Consider the following 20795-nt stretch of genomic DNA (forward strand, 5'->3'; position numbering starts at 1 on the left):
CCACTTTTAAAATCTTTTAAGAACACACTGCAAAAAGGGCTGAAGAACGTCAAGATTATATGGATAAGAAAAAGAGCCAATATCGAAAAAAAAAAAATTTTTAAAGAGCCTTCAGAAAGCCTGGAAAACTGTTACTCAAGACATTGCTGACATTGCAGTTTTTCTGACATGTTTATGTTTTATCAACTATGACAGTCTGAATGAAGCAGAAATAAATCCATCTTCTGAGTTATTACATCACAGACAAGTGTTGTTAATCCTGCAGCCAAACATTAAAATATATTCACTGTGTAAATAAAAAAATAAGTCTTAAAGTCATAAAAAAGATGACTTAGATGTCATATCAAAGTCACACATAGCAAAGACCAGTTTTCTCCCAGGGTTGAACTAAGTTACCAGCATTGTTAAATTATGCAACCCATATTCCCATGTCAGGTGAGACCCGAGAGAGAGTTGCAATGATGCAATGTGAGCAGGAAAGAGAGAGACTCAGTCCAGCAGTCACAGGTGTGTCTGTTTTTCTGTTAACCCTGTTAATTCCAGCTGTCACCAGTAAAAGGTTTGCAAAACTGTCAGAAAAAATGAGGCAGGTGTTGGAAGTGAATCTCAACTCTCTGTTCCCATGTTTCTACACATAGCATCCACCGGTTCAGTCTTTTAGGATCTGCCCCGAGTGGGGTGGTTGCCATGGCAGCGACCTCTGTGGACATGGGTGGACTGGGTGGACGGATCCCCACGATATTGTTTCCTCACAGCAGCATCAAGCAAGATGTTTATCACTTTTAGTATTTCATACCTTTATTCAGTTTAGAGACAGAAATTAGGGAGTCATGTTTCTGCATGATCTGATTTGATTTGATTTGATTTTAGCAGAACCAACCCCCCCACCCCCAACCCACTTAAAGCATTTGCATCGCTGTATGTCCTGAGTGGGGGGGGATTCTACTGATACACACACTGATATGACGCTGAGCAGCATGTGTTGGATGTAAATGCAGTGGTGGCTTAAAAGTACATTTTTACTTTGTGATCATCTTGCGTGACCAGAGTAGACTAAAGGACATCCTCACCTCCTTTAAAAAAAAAGCGCATTTGTCAAAAATAGCTATACAGAATTTCTTATAACTGGCCAGCATTACAGCTTTGCACTGCAGCACTCAGTTTTTGTTTTTTTTTTTTTTTGTTTTTTTTGTCTCCTCCCCCTGACCTTTGCAAATCTTAACTTTTTTCTTCTTTTGATGTTGTGTTGACAGGTTTAATATGAAGCTGCTGTGGTCTGCCATTTACATCAAATAAAATAAAAAATAGCTTTTTTTCTAAAGCATTAATGGAATAAATCCAGATGTAATAGCTGAGTTTTCACTGCCCTTCTTTTTGATACACTGCTTCTTTTTCAACTCCTCCTTATCTCATTCCCTGCCTTGCTTCTCCATAATTTGTTGTACTTATCTCTCCCTCCTCCTTTTTCTCTGTGTCCCCAGGTGTGGGAGATGCTGTTGAGCTCCAAGGCTCCAATGGTTAATGTGTTCATGGCTGTGCCAACTATTTACGCTAAGCTGATCCATTACTATGACCAACACTTTGCACAACCTCATGTGAAGGACTTTGTCAAAGCTGTCTGTAAAGAGAGAATCAGGTACTGGTGGTGTGTTCAGTGGTTAACAGCTTCCTTTTAGGGTAGATATTTATTTTTTCCAGTAAAGATGTGGTTGCTTTAAAGAATGCAATGAGTTAGAAATGATTTAAATCCCAGTTTAAATTTGAAATAGAACAAAAACAACAAATTTAATGTTAAAAAAAATGAACATTTTAACCTTTTTTTTTTTATCTATAAAAATATGTAACTGCTTGGTTGTGTATATTAAGCACACATCCAACCTCCATTTCAAGTAAGTATTTAGAGCTTGATTAAAATGCATCATGAAAAACTTTATATTATTGTGTTAATTCTTAAATTGTTTTCATACAGCAGTCTTTGTGATTAAGTGGGCAAATCAGTGGTCTGCCTAAAAAGAAAGTTAAATATATAAATTACCACTATGCACCTGTTCTTTCCTCCTCATACGTTTTATAAACCTCTGTCTCCCTCTGCATTAGGACTTAACTTGTCACCTTTCCCATTAGGAGTGCAGTTACATCACATTTTATTCCTCAGTGTGTTTTTCATGAATATCTGTAGTTCCTACAGTTTTGTTATTGTATTGGCTTTGTGCTTGGGATGTTTTCTTCCATGTCATGCTGAATCCTATATATTTTTTCTCCATGAAATAAAAATCAATAGTTTTATAGTGCACAAGAAACACAGTCTCCTACATATTTATGCCTACATTATGTGAATGCACAGCAGGACACAGAACTGCAGATCTGTCAAGGAATTAACATGCTTAATAATCACAAATTTTGTATGTTTATTGTAAGTTTTATTGGTATAATAACAAAAGAAGTGTTTGAAGTGTTTCTCTGACATTTTTCCATGTCTTTTTAGGCTCATGGTTTCAGGCTCAGCAGCTCTGCCTCTTCCCACCCTGCAGCGCTGGGAGGAAATTACAGGACATACTCTACTGGAACGCTACGGCATGACTGAAATAGGCATGGCTCTGTCCAACCCGCTCAACGGACCCCGCATCCCAGGTACTTACATTTGACTATGGCTTTGAAAAATACAAAATAAGGTCCATCTCACACCAGCTGTGTTTCAGTCTAAAACTCTTCACATTGATAAATAATGATGTTAGTCACCCCTCAAAGAAAGAATAAGACTAAGGAAATTAAGCCAGAACAAATTAGCGATAAAAGAAAAGAACAAACACCAGTTTGAAAACCCTTTCTTGACAAATTATAGGCGACATTTTTCCACTTGCTTTTATCAGGTGTGAATATCAGTAAAGGTGCAGGTATACTGCATATACTGTCTAACACAGCCAGATTACTAAGAATCTGTGGATGGTTTTTGGTGACAGATGGTAGAATGAGGCTTTCAGATTAAAACCATTTACACGACACTTTCATTAGTGTGCTTATTCAGTCTCAGTTCCACAGATGGTAAAAGTTTGGTTCAGTAGTAACTCCATCTGATGGTTTAAGGAAATTTACTCTAAGTAAATGTGTGTGTGGTCTTTTGCCAGTATGCTAGTGAGAAAGGCAGTAAAAAGAACAAAAAATGGCATCAACATTTTCTCTCTTGTCTGTTTTAGCTGTGCAGTAATTAAGCCTTACATTTAGATGACAGAAAACATGAAAGGGCTAAGGGATTTATCATAGATGGCTCAAAATTAAAGTATATTAAGGGCAAACATTTTTGCTTTTTGTTATTTTCTAAAGATGAAGTTTCTTGTAGAGCAACTGATAATAGTGCAGCTCATTACATTTCATCTACATCATTATCCAAGTTTACAGTAAGAAAAAGATACCATTGTTGTAACGACCCTCAGCACCATGCAGCAGTATTCCTTCTGAGCTAAAAAAAAACAAAAAAAAAACAAGAAATTTTTGTTCCAGATGCAAGTATTGTTGTTAACCATTCAAATCCGCTCTAATTTGGGTGTGCTGAATGAAATATCCTGTCAGATCTTGAAGGGAAGTTGTCAAACATTTATATGTATACAGTATTAAGGCAAGTTGTATTCAAGTACATGTCAATGAAAGACCTTCAGATATAAGAAAAAAAAAATGCTGTATGAGTGGAAGAGCAGTTGGTGACAAAAATTAAATTAAATAAAAGTTTCTCTCTGGCCAACCGGTGAAAGACTGGAGCAGGAGACTTAGTGTTAGCTCTTACATAAGAGCCGAGCAAACACTAAAAGGTTACTCCCTGTAATAAAGAGCCTTTGGTGTCAACATGAGGTTCCTCTTTAGAGTCCTTTTCCAACATTACTGTTCATCCCTCCAGTTTTTTTTTTTCCTTCCATGGTGCTGGCTTATCAACAAGTAACGCAGACCACAAAGGGAGGAGAAGAAGAGAATATCTGCCTGACTACTTTGAATACCTGTCTTTCTTTTTTTTATTTCTTTGCTTCTGTATGATTTTAGGTAATAGAATAACTTACATGAAGTTAGGTATTAAAAATAATTGGTCAGGGATTAAATTGCACTATAAAGTAAATTTTACAAAAGAAATCTTCACATAGTCCCATGACTGTCATCTTTCCAGCATGGACAGCCCTTCAAATCCAAAAGTGTACCAGTTATGTGTGCTTCTGTATCACATAGTCTGACTCCTACTAATTCATTACTTTTCACAAGAATTTTGAGAGATGAGTTGGTTCAGTCTTACAATTGTCCTCTCCTTTAGTGGTCTTTAATTAGTTTTTTTTTTCTTCCTCTTCTTTCTTTTTTTTGCAGAGGATCCACCTAACTGGAGATTAAGTGATCAGTTAATCTCTCCCATTAAGTCTAACAATGTGATTGATATGTGTTAAGTTTGCTGTTTTAGCATTTTTATTGTGTCTGTAGAGAAAGTGGTGGTTATAGTGTGAGTTTCTGTTATTGTGTTTGTTGAACATGTCTGCTGCCCTGAGACCACCAATGAGAATTTTTTTAGGGTATGTTTTTTTTGTATCTGTGACCACATTGATCCTGTAGAGAAAATATTTGTCAGGTTTCATCCTTAAATGTCCACAGAATGATATAAACTGCTGATTATTTTTATCTGCTGTACAGCAGTTCATGCATTTCATGCCATACTCAGTGGGCACAATAGATGTTCTTGGCTCTGATTTTTTTTTCTGAAAAAGTTCTACCTCCCTCACCTGTTTGACTGAGCCCTTCTGCTTTGCATGTTGTATATAACATTGGCAGTTTTCTCTGGTTTCATGTCAGACAAAAACCCCACGATCCCAGCTTCAATTCCCCTTACACACACAGAAACAAAGGCAAGGTCTGGAAATGAGGTCAGACTTGTGTTGTTTGCTTTACTCTCCTGTGTTCTCCTGTCATACATTCCCCTCTTTCTCCCCCCAACATTTCCATCCCCAGTCATCACTTTCTTGTACAGGTAAAGCTAATTAGCTTGCAAATGGATTGGGTAATCCTCAGCCTGCTGCCTTGTTGGGGATTTGTTTTGTTTGTTTGTCAAGGAATGTTTGGCAAAAACCAAGCAGGCTGTGTTTGATTCCTCTCTGGTGATTATTAGGAATGGCTTCAAGACATATTTGGTTCTATTGATGTTTCTGCTGCAGCACTTATAAAAGATATGTGTGTGTGCAGGCATGAGCTTTCGCCTGTTTGAGTCAGTGTGTTCCTGCCTTGTCTTTAAGTAGGTTAAAATGGATCAATAACAACTGCAGGAAGCACTCTCAGAAGAGTAGTGTGGTGAAGGCACCCTCCACTCATTTCTTATACACACACCTGTTTTCTTTCCTTTCTTTCCCCCTACCAGCTAAGTAGAAGACAACTCACTACACTATATTGACAGAAACTTTGTTAATGAATTTGAACATATTCAGAGCATCTAACTGGCCTAAATTTTAGCATATTAATGTTGTTGTGGCTTTCTAGGTCATATAGTCCTTCCTGAAATGTAAACATGTGATTAGTTCATGCTGGTTCTATTCAATTTCCATATAATCTCAATCTACTCCCTGTTGCAGCCTTTTCTTAAATTATTTTTTGCCCTACTTATACATTTCAGCCTCTTTTTTGGTCTTTTCAGAGAACAGATACAGTTTAACAATACTCCTCCTCTGACATCTTTCAAGTAATACTTATTGAAAACTTCCTTTCGGACCACTACAATCCTCACAGAGATTTTTCCCATCCAGCAGGTGCCAGTTATGACACGCCTGGACTCATCAAAGTAGTGCTTGATCTTGTTGAGTCACGGAGAGCAGAACTACATGAATGAAATTTCTCAAGCTGCTGATGTGAAAAAAGAACAAAAGGATCGAGGATTGTGAGGAGAAACCGGTTCCAAGAGTTGGAATGGATTTTAGAGACTTTGTCATCGAGGGAGAGGGGCTGTTTTTGTCGTTTTTTGGAGCGCAGGTTTTTGCTCCGTGAGGTGAAGAAATCAAAGAAAACTCAGTCTGGGCTTCCGTACCACAATCGGAGAAGAACAGAAAAAGAGGCTGAAAGACTGACCTTTTGGATATCTGTAATCACATATGGAACATGTTTGTTCTCAAGGATAATTCTGCTTCTTTAGGCTCCAGTTGGATTGCTGGCACATTGGATGCAGTATTATTAGACAGGACAGTAAAATTATTACCCACTGTTGGTTTTTATGACTATTCAGTTGCACATAAAGCGATGTGGCTATGCTGTTAGCTTCTTTACAGCCTTTCTGATCATCGGACAACCTGATTTCACTGTCCATTAGACATTGCGACATTACAACATTGCTAGTTTTCAGCATTAATGGCAGAAAATGTCTTTGTACCATTTAAGCGATTTTAGAGAAAGTAATCATGATCCACACCTGCTCTAAATCCGAATTTTGTAACAATTTCTCACATTAAAACGGAAAAAACCAAAGTGATTCGAGTGTCAGAACATTCTGCCTATTATTTGACAATTAGTCCGGTCATGTCAGTCTTTATCTAAATGAGGGCCCCATTAGGTGAGCTGTATTTACAAGCATCACACTAGAAAAGAACAAGTTTATACAATGTACCGGTACTCAGTCCTCAGTGAACTGTAATTTTAAAAAGCTAACCCTTTAGGACTGTATTAACGTTCCTCACACTGTTGCAGTGCAGGGCGCAGTTTTCACTGAAACATGACCAGATTTGGCTTGCTTAACCTTATGACTCAAATTTGCTGGTGACCACGGTGGTCCATTTACAAGTAGTCTAGTTTTCTTTGTGGTCAGTTGGTTCTTGTATTGATCCATTCAACTCCAGTCCCCCAATCAGGACTTGAACTGATTAGATCAATATGAAATGAGATACTTGTTCTTTATTCAGGACCTGACATGCTCTTCATTTGGAGAGCAGTATTCTGTGAAATGGCAGAGCATCTTTAAGGCAAGGACACACACAGCACACACATGCATGTGGAAGACCAGTGAGACCTTTTTTTGTGTGTGCATCTCCTGTATACTCCTCGCTGTAATTACTCAACTCAGGAGGTCCTGGTTTCCCACACAAAGATGGAAACTGCAGGTGATGTCACTGCAAGCAAAATACAGTTTATACACATTTAATTTTTACTTAAACATTACTGAAACTCATAGTTGTAAACACACCATTTTTGACAGTTAGTTCTTTTGGAAATTGTTAACTTGTCAGCTCAGTTAGGACGTTGTTATGCAGCTTTGCTTTAGTGAAAAAACTCAGCAGTAGTTAGGACTGAAAGACCGAGTTATAAGTTTCTTGCTTTTTCAGAAGCCATATGGCACATATACTCTAAAAACCAGAAAAAAATGTCCATTCAGTTCTGTTGTTTAATATTTACTCAAAGTTGATGAGAAAAAAAGCTGAAAAGCTGCATCAGGTGTTGCCCAGAAATCCTCGTTACTGTCCAAGTAAGCTGGCTTGTGTTGACTGAGACAAACTGCTTTTAGACTGCGGTTATGCTCTGCAGGTAGAGGTTAATGCCATCTTAGATGAGAAGACCCAAGTCTGCGAGAAATGCTTAAACCAAGGTTATAAATGGCCAATTTCATTCATTATTGCCTTTAGAAGTTTTTGACTTTTGTGAAATGACAAAAAAGCAACTTCATGCTATTCTTCTCTAACAAACGTTGCTCTGTTTGCTTTCTTTGCGTTTACATGTTGACAGGATCTGTAGGGTTGCCTCTTCCAGGTGTGGAAGTTCGGATTGTCATGAATAACTCAACCAACACCACGATTGCAGAAGGCACTCACAAGGAGACTCAGGTAATCAATAAACACAGGCAGTGGATGTAAAATAGAAATAAATAATTGTATGAACTGTAAACACTGTCCTCTGTATTTCAGTGGCGTACATTATTTGCTAGAATAAAGGGAAATGTCTGTGTGAAATGTTTTCTCATGACAGAAAATACTTCAGAGTGACTGGACTGAGCGTAAAGAGACAGGACATGATGCAGAAAGTATCCTGCAGAAAAATTGCTGTGCACCTAGTAAACCACGTTAATGAGGATATTATTGATATGTGTGTGGAAAGCAACGTACAGGCAACTTGAAAGGACTATAAAGCACACGACCCTCCCTAAATGTCCCCAAATAAATCTGTCTAGTTAGGCTAATTTGGGATTGCAGTACAAGTTCTCACAGGTACTTAGACCAGTTTTCTTGCAACCTGTACCCTGGAAAAACTGGGTACCAATTGTACCTATTGTACCAATGATAACAGCAGCCAGGAGTGGCCACATTAAATTTTAATTGTATTTTATTTTAATTGTATTTTATTTTGTTTATAATTGTTATTTTGAAGCAGATTTCTTAAGTATATCTCTTTCACTGCATTTGCTAACTAACACTTTCTCTGTGGGTTGGTCCAGAATTGGTTTTATTCATTTTAAATTTGAATACTAAACTAACCATCCCCCCCAGGAAGATGTTGATTCTCAGTGTGTTGATTTCACTGTTGTTTCTTTTGCATGGGGACATAATTGTCTTAGAATATTGTCTCCTTTTTTTGCTTAACATCAGACATGCAGTGTGTTTACACATCAGTCTGTTTGGCTGAAGTATAATACTCCCTTAGCATGCAGTAATAAGCTGCAAAACAACACTTAGTGATACTAATTTTTAAAAAGATCTCTTTTTAACATTTTTCCTTTTTTCTGCTTTGCATTAATGTCAGTAAAGGTCACAAACAATTCTGCGAGCCAATGCTTTGTGAGGTCCAAACTGCAGACTGACACAGATACAGATGAAGTTCTGAATACAAAGCAGGCAATGTCTTCTAATTTATCCTGAAACACAGCTTGAAAACACTTAAAACTAGCATGACAAAGATGTTAGGCCCACCCATGGCACTGTTTAGCTAAGATCTCCTGCGGTGTTCATTGTGCTGATTGTGTTTTCAGTTGATTATTTATTGTCACCCTGCCTGACAGATCAGTTAGCTCATCTATAAGTCATTCAACTTTATGCTGGTCAGTTTTAACTGAACTCTAAATTATGTGTCTACAGGTACGTCCTGGTCTTGAGGGTAAAGAAGGGGAGCTTCTGATTCGAGGTCCATCGGTATTTAAAGAGTACTGGTACAAACCCCATGAGACCAAAGAGTCCTTCACTGATGATGGCTGGTTCAAAACAGGTAGACCTTCCTCTCATCCTATTTGTTTCCTGACTCACTTCTCAGCAGTGTACACACACACACAGAGCCGCACAATTCCTGGAAAGGGAATAAGTTCTATTATTAATTGCCGCTACATGATTGGTGCTGTCAGAGAAATTTACAAGAGAGAGAAAGATGTCAGTGGAATTTTTCACCTGAGTTACAAACTGTACTTTCAAGATAGGATTTAAAACACTTAAAAGCCAGAAGTTCAGTCCTGGTTGTAAACACACATATGCACAATGACTATGTGTGTATTGTGTGCACACATTTGGTGGACTATGAGGCGGTGATAAATGGACTATGAGTGTTTTTGGTGCTGCAGGGCATTTTTCCTCCTAAGTGGTTGTGACTGCTCTGGGTCTTGAGGAAACACGTAGTGCTCTCTTCTTTTCCGTCCCTCTTTTTCTTTAGTGTGTATGTGAGGCAGTACAGAAGGAAGCTGTCATCAGAGGCTTTCACTCTCTGCAGCCCCCCCACCCCCCCACAAAAAAAAATCAAAAGGAACCATGATTTACAGCAAAGCTACTTGGAAGCAGGCATTAAGTTGGCAAGGGAGGGCAGATGTCATGAAATATGAGCCAGAAACAAAAAAGTGAGGAAGAGCTGAGCTTGGAAATGAGGTGTCCGAGGAGTTAGAGAGCTTTGAGGGTGGAATCAGACAAGGTGGGCATGGGGGACTGGAGTTGGATGTAGAGTAGTGGGTCCAGCAAGGAAGGACCGAATGATGGAGAGCAAAGCAAGGCAGGACAGAGTGTTTTAATTGGCTTTGCTGGCTGGATGGACAGAGATCCAGAGCACAGCACGCTGCTGTCACACTCCATTACAGCCTCTGGCCACATAATGAGAGCCCGTGCAATCAGCTCCCTGCAGACTGGTCCCTCAAGCCACACACACACCTACACACACACTTATACAATACGTGCTCTGTGAACTACTCTGTACGAAGCTATCAAACATGTTCCTTACCCACCCTGCTGCCAGGGCTCCCTGATGCCAGCTTCAACACACGCATGCACACACACACAGACACACACAGATGCTCAGGGATGCAAAGTGGTTGGGGTCTTCTTTTTTTTTTCTTCTTGTTGGTATTCAAGTTTTCAGCACCTGGTTATTATTTTGTTCTTAAGATGGTAAATGCAGTTCTCAACTCTTTATATTTGAGCCGGGGATTCAGACATTAACAACGTAGTTACAAATCTGATTTCTGATTAAATAAAAACACAAGCCGGCTTACATAAAAACACCAATTTTAACAGTGAGATTGCCCTACATGTCTTCAGTGGCACCACTTGATATGTGGAAAAGAGAAAAATTAATGTGAACTATGATAATCATCTTCACATAATGCAATGTGTCAGCACTGGCTGATTCTGCAGAGTCGGTTTTCCAGGCCTTTTATGACTCTTGTTTACTAGCAGCTACTTGGCTCAACTGGCTTTTTGGGGTTTTCTGTCGTAGCAGGTACCTATTCAGCTGGGTTTCCAAGCGAGTTGAGTCGAGCTGGAACTATAACATCTGCAGGCTTCTGATCAGTCAAAGACTGACATCAGTGAATGAGTCATGGGAGTCATGGTTTATATATAGATTGTTATTGAATTAAAAATTGAAAAGTTAAGTCACATTGAGATCAAATATTTCTGCTAAGAACTTTTTACACAACAGGAGATTTAGGCATTTGCTTTGGCGGGAAACCTGTTTTTGTGAAGAATGAAGAGCCACACAGGTTGTTCTTGTACACTCACATGCCCTCTTGGTGAGGATTTCTCAGGGACAATAAGTGTTAGACAGACTCTGGATCATCCTTTTAGTTTCCGTACTTCCCTCTCACATCCTTTTAAGCTTCACACCTGCTCCCTGTTTCACACTGCATCTTTCTTTCTAACACCCTGTCTTGTTGGCAGACTGTATGCTTGATCTCTCTTCACCTTCGCATGAAGCTTTACGTATCTTCACTTTTTCTATATCCTCTAGGATTTATCCAGAAGAAGGATGAGTACTGCTTTTAATGTATCTGACTTACATTCACTTTTTATAGCTGTCAAAATTGATACATTAAAGAAAACCTGTTTTTTTTTCTTCTGAGTGTGATATAAATATATTTGATGCATGTAAAAGGTCTGCAAAGTCACATCACCACACTAAAGAGAGTTCATCTGTTGCTTGAAGAATCTTGTTTGTTTTCCAAGCTTTTCCTCCATTTTTAAACTAATCACAATGGAAAACATTTAGACAATGCTGCCACGTGGCTGGTTGCTCAAACAAAGAGCAAACTAACAGCTATGTTGCTGTTACAGGGTAAGATGGTACATAGATGTACTATGTCCATTCTATACATTATGTATTACAATTGTGTATATACATACCCATTTATTCGTAACACTTCACCTATACATATGTTGTGTTTATCATTGCTTCTTAAAATAATTTATTTTATCATTTATAATTGCTCTTTAATTCTTTTGCTCTATAAATATTATTTCTATTGTGTCTATGTTCCCTGCTTGTTGTTTTGGAGTGGCGTTCTAAAGAAAAAATGTAATCACTTTTTGTAGTTGCTGTTTTTTTGTTTTCTTTGAGTCTTTGGAAAATGGGAAAGGGTGTTGATAAAATCATACTCCACTACCATCGTCCATTTAAGTTTTAACATTTTTGGTGTGTGTCCCTGTGTAGAGTAAAAGTTAAAAATGAAAATAAAACAAATACATAAAAAAATATATATATATACATTTCATTTAAATCTATGATAAAACAGCTGCAGACCTCGCAGAGGGGAGACTTCTAACTAGAAATTGAAAGATGTTGATTAAGATTTTGTGTTGTTTATTACGTGTGGCACAACTTTGATAGATAAACTGGTTAATTCCTTGTTGCTGTATATTCTCATGCTAGTCAGTTTCCCCTCCAAGTTTAGGACGTGTTAGTATATATATATATATTTTTAATGCAGCATAATGTGCAATTTGATATTAAGAATTTTATGTTTTCCTCATGAATGGACATACTGTCAGTGGTTCCTGTTCTCCAGTTGGGAATCATACAGAGAAAGAGTGCAATAAGTAGTTAAAAGTGTGTCTGTCAGACTCAAAACAAGCAGTCGTACATGCATGTTTTTTTTATATATATATAATATATATAATATATAATATAATAATATATAATAATTTATTTTTTATTTCGAGAGAACGGATTATTCAGATATAGGGTCATGAGGAGCTTGGAGCTGTTCCTGGTCCATCACAGAACCAACACAGAGAAATAAATATTCAATCAGACTAAAATCAGCCTAACATGCAACTCTGTGGACTGTGGAAAGAAGCTGGGAGAGAAACCATGCATACACGGGGAGAACATGCAAACTACACACAGGTTCCTCTCAGAAATATGTTGTTAATATATAAAAATTATAAAAAATAAGAAAATTAAGTATGTACAATAATAAATTATATTGGATTTTATTGAGTGTGTTTGTGGTCTACTGGGAGCAGTGCTGGTTTCCAGTCTAACGCTGCAGGAATCAAGGACCTGCAATATCGCTTCTTCACGCTGCTACATCCAGCAGTCTGGATGCAGCAGTCTGTCGCTGAAGGATCTCTTCAGGGCTGTCAGTGCTCAGGAGGGGGTCTGTCCTTCATCATGGATGAGAGCTTAGCCATTATCTTCTTCTCTCCTAGTACAGAGCTGTTCTGTACTGGGATGCCTCAGAACAGTCAAGCCAGCAACGGACGCAGGCTGACGTCAGGTTGAGGAACATCCATCACTGATCAATATATTCGATTTTACTTAATAAGACTTATTAAGTCTGACAAATGCTGAAATTGCAATGTGTCTGACTAAGTTTTACCAGTCACTCATTTACACAATTACACATATACAGCATGACTATAGCCCCTCCCCATTTTACATGGGGTCTATTCTGATCAATGAAATCAGGTATAACACATTAACCAATTACTTCTGAGTCTACCTTAATCATCAAGCTCTCAGCTTCCGTACAAAACTAACATGTTACAAGTGTTATTTTAAGGATATTATATATGATGTTACCGTAGCTCCATATGTGTTGCAGCATATTTTTTATGTTCTTAATTATCAACCAACCTTTTACTCTTTGTCTTCACTTTTCTCATCACCTTCTCTCACATATCTTTGCACAAATAAAAAATACATGATACACATGGATCAAAACGACTATATTGCTGGATAGATGTTATTCCTACATGAGTTCAGTACCTAAAGCTCTTACATGTCCTTTGATTGGCAGCAGAATTGTTTTAAAATAAGGGGAAATAAAAGCAGCCCAACATTTTGCAGATAAGGATGCCAGCACTGTGTGGTTGACACAAAGTGGAAGAAGAAGCAAGACAAGAAAATAGAGCTAATGTGGAACCTGACAGGTGAACAGGAAGAAGAGGTGAAGGAAACATCCAAAGAAAAGCAAGAACAGACTGTGAGGGTTTAGATCAATAAGTTCTCAGCTGGTCAGAGGTGTCTCCTCTAGAATCAGCAGGTGCAGGTCTAACGTGATTGGCAGCTCTATAGGGAAGCTGTCACCCGAGTGCTCTCCTTCCACCCATCTTCACAAACATCTCCAACACCATTGATCCCCTTTTGCTTTTTTAACTCTCCTTTTGTGCTCTGCAGAAGAGTCTGTCTAAAGTCTAAAGCTTAAATTAGGGTTCAACTGGACTAAATTTAAAAGCTTTTGTTGTTGAGTTTTATGTACAGTGGACATGTTAATACAGCAAGTTGGGGGCAGCAGAGGTAAAACAAACTGGAATTAGGTTTTACCTCATGTCAACCAAGGTACAGGTCAGTACTCCTTTCAAGAAGGATGCTTATACTCTAAATATTCACTTAGTTTTTAAATTATGGATACATGAATTATTAAGGATTTGAAAAAAAAAAAAAAGAGCGAAGCTAGACGTTAGCTATTTCCAAATTTTGCATTTTAATGATGAATAAGGAACATCGATTGTAGGCAGCAGCTTTGGGGGTGATTATTAGCCAGGCCTTATCTGAGGGCTCATTTAATTAACTGAGAGCGACTCTGGCTCAAGGGTAGAAATGTTAACAAGAGGGTTAATCTTTGCCATTTTACCTCAGTTTCACACCCTTAATGACTCATTCCCACAGAACCTATTAATCTCAGCTATTTGAACCATTTTAGAGCTAGAATTAGAAATTAAATGGGCAAAATATATTCTCGGTTTCCTAAATCTGCATCCTGGAAGTTGACGCAGGTGTTTTTGATTTTTGGATATTTTAGTGCTAAATTTGCATGAATGTCTGCGACACACAAGCAAGCAGAGATGTAACCCGAGCTGTAAAGGTAAGCTTCAGGTCTGCAGGGTATATTCTCTGCGAACAGACAGGCACAAGTGTGCCTTATATCCTGCAGCGCCATCACTAGTCATTTGTGCACTGAACTTTTGCTCCCAGCTGTGCTCTCCTCTTCTGTGCCTTCATCCTTTGCTATTCTTCCAATGTCATATTTCACCCCAAGTCACAATGTGTCCTCCTAACTCCAATGTCAGAACTCCCAGTGGGATTCGTTCAGCATTCAACCTCCCCCTTGCAGCACTTTGCTCAAATCAGCAGTCCCCATAACATTTACAGCTGAGATGTCAACACACAGCAGTCCTTGTTTCATTAACACCACTTGCAGGTGACTAGTTAAACCTTGCTTCAAGTGAGCTATTGAACTTAATGTTTTTTTTGTTGTTGTTGTTGTTTTGTTTTTTTTGGTAACTATATAAAATAGCTGCCCAGTTTTCCATCTAAAAGTATATTTAAAAACCTAATCTTCCCTCCATGATGCCTTTCTTCTCTTATTTATTAATCTATTCTGGTCTGGAGCAAAGAAAAAAAAAAAAAAACAAAAAAGAAAATAATGTGAGTTTTTAACTCTGGCCTCCTCAATTCAGGCATCATAAACGTCGCCTTCTTTCTGTAATGGATGTATAGCTTGACTGAGATCAGGTTTATTTGATTGAGTGTGAAGATGGTTCATGTTAACGGCATTTGAATAGTTTCCATGATGAACATGGCAGATCAGAGACAGTCATCAATCCTCAAGTTCAGTCTGTTTTCTGCTGTTGAAAAGGCAACCCAGCAACGAGTATAATCAGAAACATTAACATAAAGCAATTCAAGCTCCTTTAATTGCATTATATTAAACAAATTAGATCACTCATCCAAGTGCAAAGTGCCTTCTTGTACGATATTAATTACTAAAAAAGGAGCTGTGACAAAAGTTAAGGATGATAAATAATGTCAGTGTTGAGATTTCACTGCTTGACTGTCTGTTATTTATCCTCATTAACACTTCCATCTAGGCATCAAGGATTTAATGTGGAACATTAATATTCATATATGCTAAGTGTTTACAGCCACTCTGAGAAGAGGCATGACTCACTTTTGGACCGCTCTCATCTTTGCTCAGATCTTTTTTTTCCACAGTGATGGAGAGCGCTCAGTTTTAACCTGCAGTGTGAGAGGTTAGGTTGTGCTGAATGTGATGAATGATGGTGACTCCACTTGTCCCTTCATGCAGAAGAGTAGTCTCCTCATCAAACTCATGATAAACACTTCAGTGGTGCTTGTGTAGAGGCATGTATAAACAGTGCAGGTCTTTCAAACAGAAACCTCTAAGATCTGTAATATTTGGAATTATTCATTGAAAAACTTTATTGGCATGCAAAGAGTATACAGAGGACGACAATCCAGCTTTAGGATGCTTATTTTAAAGTTAAGAAAATGGTCACCTTCACAGCAGCCTGATCGGATTAAGTGGTAATAGTTAAAAGCGAAGACACTTTTAGGTCAAAGAGAAGCTGGCTAAAGATGTTTACGGCATTTTGAATGTCACTCTGAGGTAGCTGGATTATGTCAAATATAGATTTGGACTATCTTAAAAACTTTATTAGCATTTTTTTTACAGCAGTTATATGATGAATATAAATGGAGTATCTGCTAAGAATTCACCTGCATGATCTTAAAGCTTGAACTGAATTTTTGCAAACTTGAACCTTAAAAACTCAGTGAACCTTGTATGTAATATTTTGCTGTGAACTAATATTGAATTGATTTCTCCGTTGTCAGGTGTAGCCATGGGAACACCTTGACACTGAAGTGGCTTAAGAGATTTCTTTACACACAGTTTAGTAAACCTTCAAACACTGAAGAGGAATTCATGATTTCACATTGTATAACTTAAAACAGAATATAATAAACTGGAAAGGAACCTCCTGTATTTGAAGGAATTAAAGACATGCCTGCGCTCTTTGGATGCGAAAATATTTAAATGGCCTAAATTTTCATTTACATGTCAGTTTTGACTCAGCTTAGATGTGTTTGATACTCAGTCATTCAATATTTATTTGTCAAATTGATTTTGTCAAATAATGGTGGGAATTATAGAAATGCAATTAAAATTCTAGTTAGAGGGAGGCTTGAGTTAGCCCAGGGTACCGCCTGCTTTGTGATTAGCTGTATATGCTGAGCCATCTCGGCCAGTCACGGGGACCAGACCTTCAGTTCTTTTCATCGGCTGATGTCAGTGGACATGATAAATTGTGCACATAAAAGGCATAAAGTGCTTTCAGACAAGACAAATCTTTGAACTCCCAATGGATAAAGGAAGACTGGAGAACTCTATGTAGAATATACCATCAAGGGATATTGTTGTTGTTTGCATTCACACAGCCAGTAGAAACGCTGAAGTGATGCAGTAGCCAGCTGGCAGTTCACAGCACAGTCAAGATCTGACCTGAATCTGATCCATTTCTCTGTTTGTGTCATTTCATGAGGTTTAGAGCGGTGCTCATTGCCAACACTTTAGTCATGTTTAGTTGCTGTAGACTTTAGTTCAACCAGTTCACACTGAACCATTTGGTATACATATCTCACTTATGTACAGACAGAAATTGTGTTAGCCTCCTCTTATAGTTACATGATCTATGAAAGATCTTGAGGTCTGAAACCATGCTTCTGGCTCATTTTGATAGCACAGTAACATTCATTATGTACATTTCTGGAGCCATCATTGCCCCCTGAAGCATCTTTGGGCTGAGAAACTGCACTTGATAACACCCTGTTCCCACCCAGAGCGTCATGTGACAGCTGTTTTTTTTGTGTGTGTGTGTGTGTGTGTGTTTGTTTGTTTGTTTTACGACAGTGTGTCACACTCCAGCAACTGTATATCAACATACACCATAGCTGATTCAGCAAAAAAGGACATTATCAATAAAACCTAAGAAAAGAAAGACAGAAAGTGACAGAACAAGAGATAAAACTATTTTCAACATTGGACTAGTTTTTACTCACTAGAGGGAGTAAGACAGGGGGGGAGGAGACAGGATTCAAGACTGATGCTGAAATAGCCTTCATTAGGGGACTTCAAAGCTGCTAAAGCTTAGTTGGGCCGCATTGGGTCCGACTGGATGTCACATCAACTCACAAAACCACCTTGGCTTACAAAGTAGTATTACTCAAATGTTGATGTATTTGACTTATAATCATAGCTTTTATGTCTCCACAAAATTCATTTTATAGACTTTTATTTTATACTGGCAGCTTTTCATATTATACTTTGCAGTGAAAGGAGAATTTACATTTAATGTGATCATGGGCACATTTACATATTATTACTAAACGTATATGCTTTACAGGAAGTTAAATGTCAGTCACATCTTTTACACATAAAGTAAATGGTACTTTGATCACTCAAACCATGTTAGATTGCAAACTTATACTTTCATTTCAGCTCAGACCTATTAAACTGGCTTCTGTCAAACCTTTTTTTAGTGGATTTTTAGGTCCATTTTTCCTTTCTTAACACATCCAGCAATGATGTCAGTGGCATTAGGCTGAAATGTTTTGTTATATTGTTATAATGATATTGTTATGACCCATTCTGTCCTTTTTCATTCTATTATTTTTTTTTCTTTTTACTTTTGTCTGAGTAAAGCAGCATGTTCATACTAGGTGTATGAACACCTAGGTGAGGTATGAGCCATCCACTCAATGAAATATGGAGTTTTGGCATAGATGGTTTTAATGACACACTTAATGATTTATGCAAAGCATTAAAAATAACCCATATCTTGTTTTCAATCTTGTGAAATCATCCATTATATTTTTCAAAGTAACAAAAATGTTACGTTCAGTGAATAGCCCCTGCTATGCTTCCCTCCCAGCTTTGAGTGTGTGTTGAGTGGGTACTCAGGGAGAGAGGCAAACAGTTTATTTGACGGGGAAAGAGCTGACAGCTCTGTGCAGCCAGGAGGATGTTACCTATCTTTGACTTCAACTAGAATACCTTGCATTTAGCCTTACAACTGGACATTTGAAATCTTTTGCATGCTTAAACTTGTGTTAAATATGCTTGTGTGTTTCATACTGAGAAATGTTGCATTGCAAATTACTCAAAAGAGTTAGTCACATGTAGGACTGGGCAATATATCGAGACTTTCAAATATATCGAGACACGATATAGAAAGAGGGACTATCATTTATATCGAGATAGCTTGTTTAGAGTTAAAAGCATCTTTTCTTTTGTATTTTGCACAGCCGTATTTTTGTTATAATCATCGAAAAGTATTTTTTGTTGATTTTGTTTTAGGAGCATTTTATTTAATATAAAGCTGCTTTAATTTCAGTCAACTGTTTTAATGCACATGTGCTGCTGATCCTGTGTATTTAGCACTGAAGGCTGTAAATTAGAACTGTTTGTGTGGTTACTTGACAAAAAAAAATATTAAGATATATATCGTATATCATGATTCAGGTAAAAAATATCGAGATATAAAATTTGGTTCATATCGCCCAGCCCTAGTCACAGATTTTTTTTAAAAGTTCAGTAGTTTGCTGATCTGCAGCATTCAGGTGTGTGTTAACAAAATGCCATTGAAAAAAGAGGTCAGGAATGAATGCAGAGATGGAAATGTTTCTGTCCATCAATCTGTGCAGGGTTATAACGTTCATTTCCAAACAATGTGGAGTCCATCATTCTGCACTGAGGAAGATTATATACAAGTGGAAAATATTCAAGTCAGTTGCAAAATCCTCCCAGGAGTGGACATCCTGCAATATTCACCCCAAGGCCAGTTCCTGCTAGGCTTGGAACATTTGCTAAATATCCAAGAACTACATCTCAGTCTCTACAAGTCTCAGTTAGCATGTTAAATGCTAAGTTTATGACAGTACAATTAGAAAAAGACACAATATATTTTGAATGGAAGGACTGCCAGGAGGGAAGCTCTTCTCGCTAAAATAAATATGGCTGCTTTCCATTCAGGGCAGTGAAAGAATTATTCAGAAATATATAAAACACGATATAACAGTGTGAAGGATTAACATGAAAATGATGACACAATGAAGATCTACATAACCAAATCAGTCAATAAAACAACAGACACAAATATGGAAGATAAAAAAAATAAAAATGACTGCTATTGATCAATATAAAATAACAGGCTGTTGGAAAGATGAGAGTGGATTTGACTAAAGAGCAACATCACAGAGAAAACTGAAGCAAGAGAAAAGAGAAGAGCCTTTAATGCTGATTCAGAATTATTGCTGTAATATTCAACAAAAGACACTTATGTGGGCTTTTGTAAGCCATATGATGAATGTTGCATTTTCTGAGTTTACTTCACAACTGGCTGATCTCCTCTAATAGCAGAAAATTCACTTTTCTTCTTTTCTGCTCTGGTTCACCACAGAATATTTCAAGAATGTCAATAACTCAGTCGATTTATGTTTTTAATAAAATATATTAGGAATGAATAAATGAAAGAAGGTTGTTCATTTTTGTTTAAAAAAATCAATCTCTACAGCTACTGATAAAACATTCATCTACACAATGTTGTCTTGCCTGTTGATAAAAGGATGATTAACAGCTTAAAATAATTCAGTATAGATTTGCTGCTGTTTCATTTAAACTGTAACCGAGGATTTGTTCTGCAGAACCAGCTGATGTTTTTTTCCCGTTTTCTGAAAAACATTACAACGTTTTCATGGCCTTCCATCCTCATTCAAATTCTTGCTCTGTTTTTATTTCTTTATTTTTGCCATACTGTGTGCCTTCACTTTCTTTAATGCCTCAGAATAAGATGAAAGCCCAGTGCAATTAGGCTTCTTATCGTTTTAATTAAGAAAGCCATTCGGCCATATCTGCCTCAGACGCCATAACACATAATGGCAGAGTCTCTGATGCCTGAAGTACTGATTGTGTGCGAGTTCATACAGTATATGTGTGAGTATGTGTACAAACGTGTGTGCGTCCTAGTAACACAGTTACCAACAATCTCTCTTCCGCCCTTCTTTCCTGTTTTATCAGTCTGTGTTCTCCAATCTCTATTCCCACTTGTGCGTCTCTCAAAACATGCTGTTCTATCCCTCGTTATTTCCCTCTCTTCAAAGAGGCAAGGTCAAAGAGTCCTGTATAAGTACTTCAAACTCTATTCAACTTTGTTGTCTAAGTGTTTTTTTTTTTTTTTCTTCAACGCTTTTGTCAAAGATTGCTTCATTAATGTTGTTTTCTCCTTTTACACTCAAAATGTTTGCAGCCAGATGGA

General features: G+C 37.6%; 1 protein-coding gene across 3 annotated transcripts in view; it reads left to right on the plus strand.

Annotated features, from left to right (window-relative positions):
- The window catches only part of acsf3 (acyl-CoA synthetase family member 3), a 40784-nt gene that overhangs the window by 11062 nt on the left and 8927 nt on the right, over nt 1-20795 (plus strand). For all 3 annotated transcript variants that reach the window (XM_041991515.1, XM_041991507.1, XM_041991523.1), the window contains exons 4-7: nt 1482-1636; nt 2486-2631; nt 7720-7817; nt 9063-9189. In XM_041991515.1, the coding sequence (XP_041847449.1) occupies nt 1482-1636; nt 2486-2631; nt 7720-7817; nt 9063-9189 (526 nt within the window). The remainder of the gene's footprint in view (nt 1-1481; nt 1637-2485; nt 2632-7719; nt 7818-9062; nt 9190-20795) is intronic.

The sequence above is a fragment of the Melanotaenia boesemani genome, chromosome 1 (genome assembly GCF_017639745.1).
Source record: "Melanotaenia boesemani isolate fMelBoe1 chromosome 1, fMelBoe1.pri, whole genome shotgun sequence".
NCBI lineage: Eukaryota > Metazoa > Chordata > Actinopteri > Atheriniformes > Melanotaeniidae > Melanotaenia > Melanotaenia boesemani.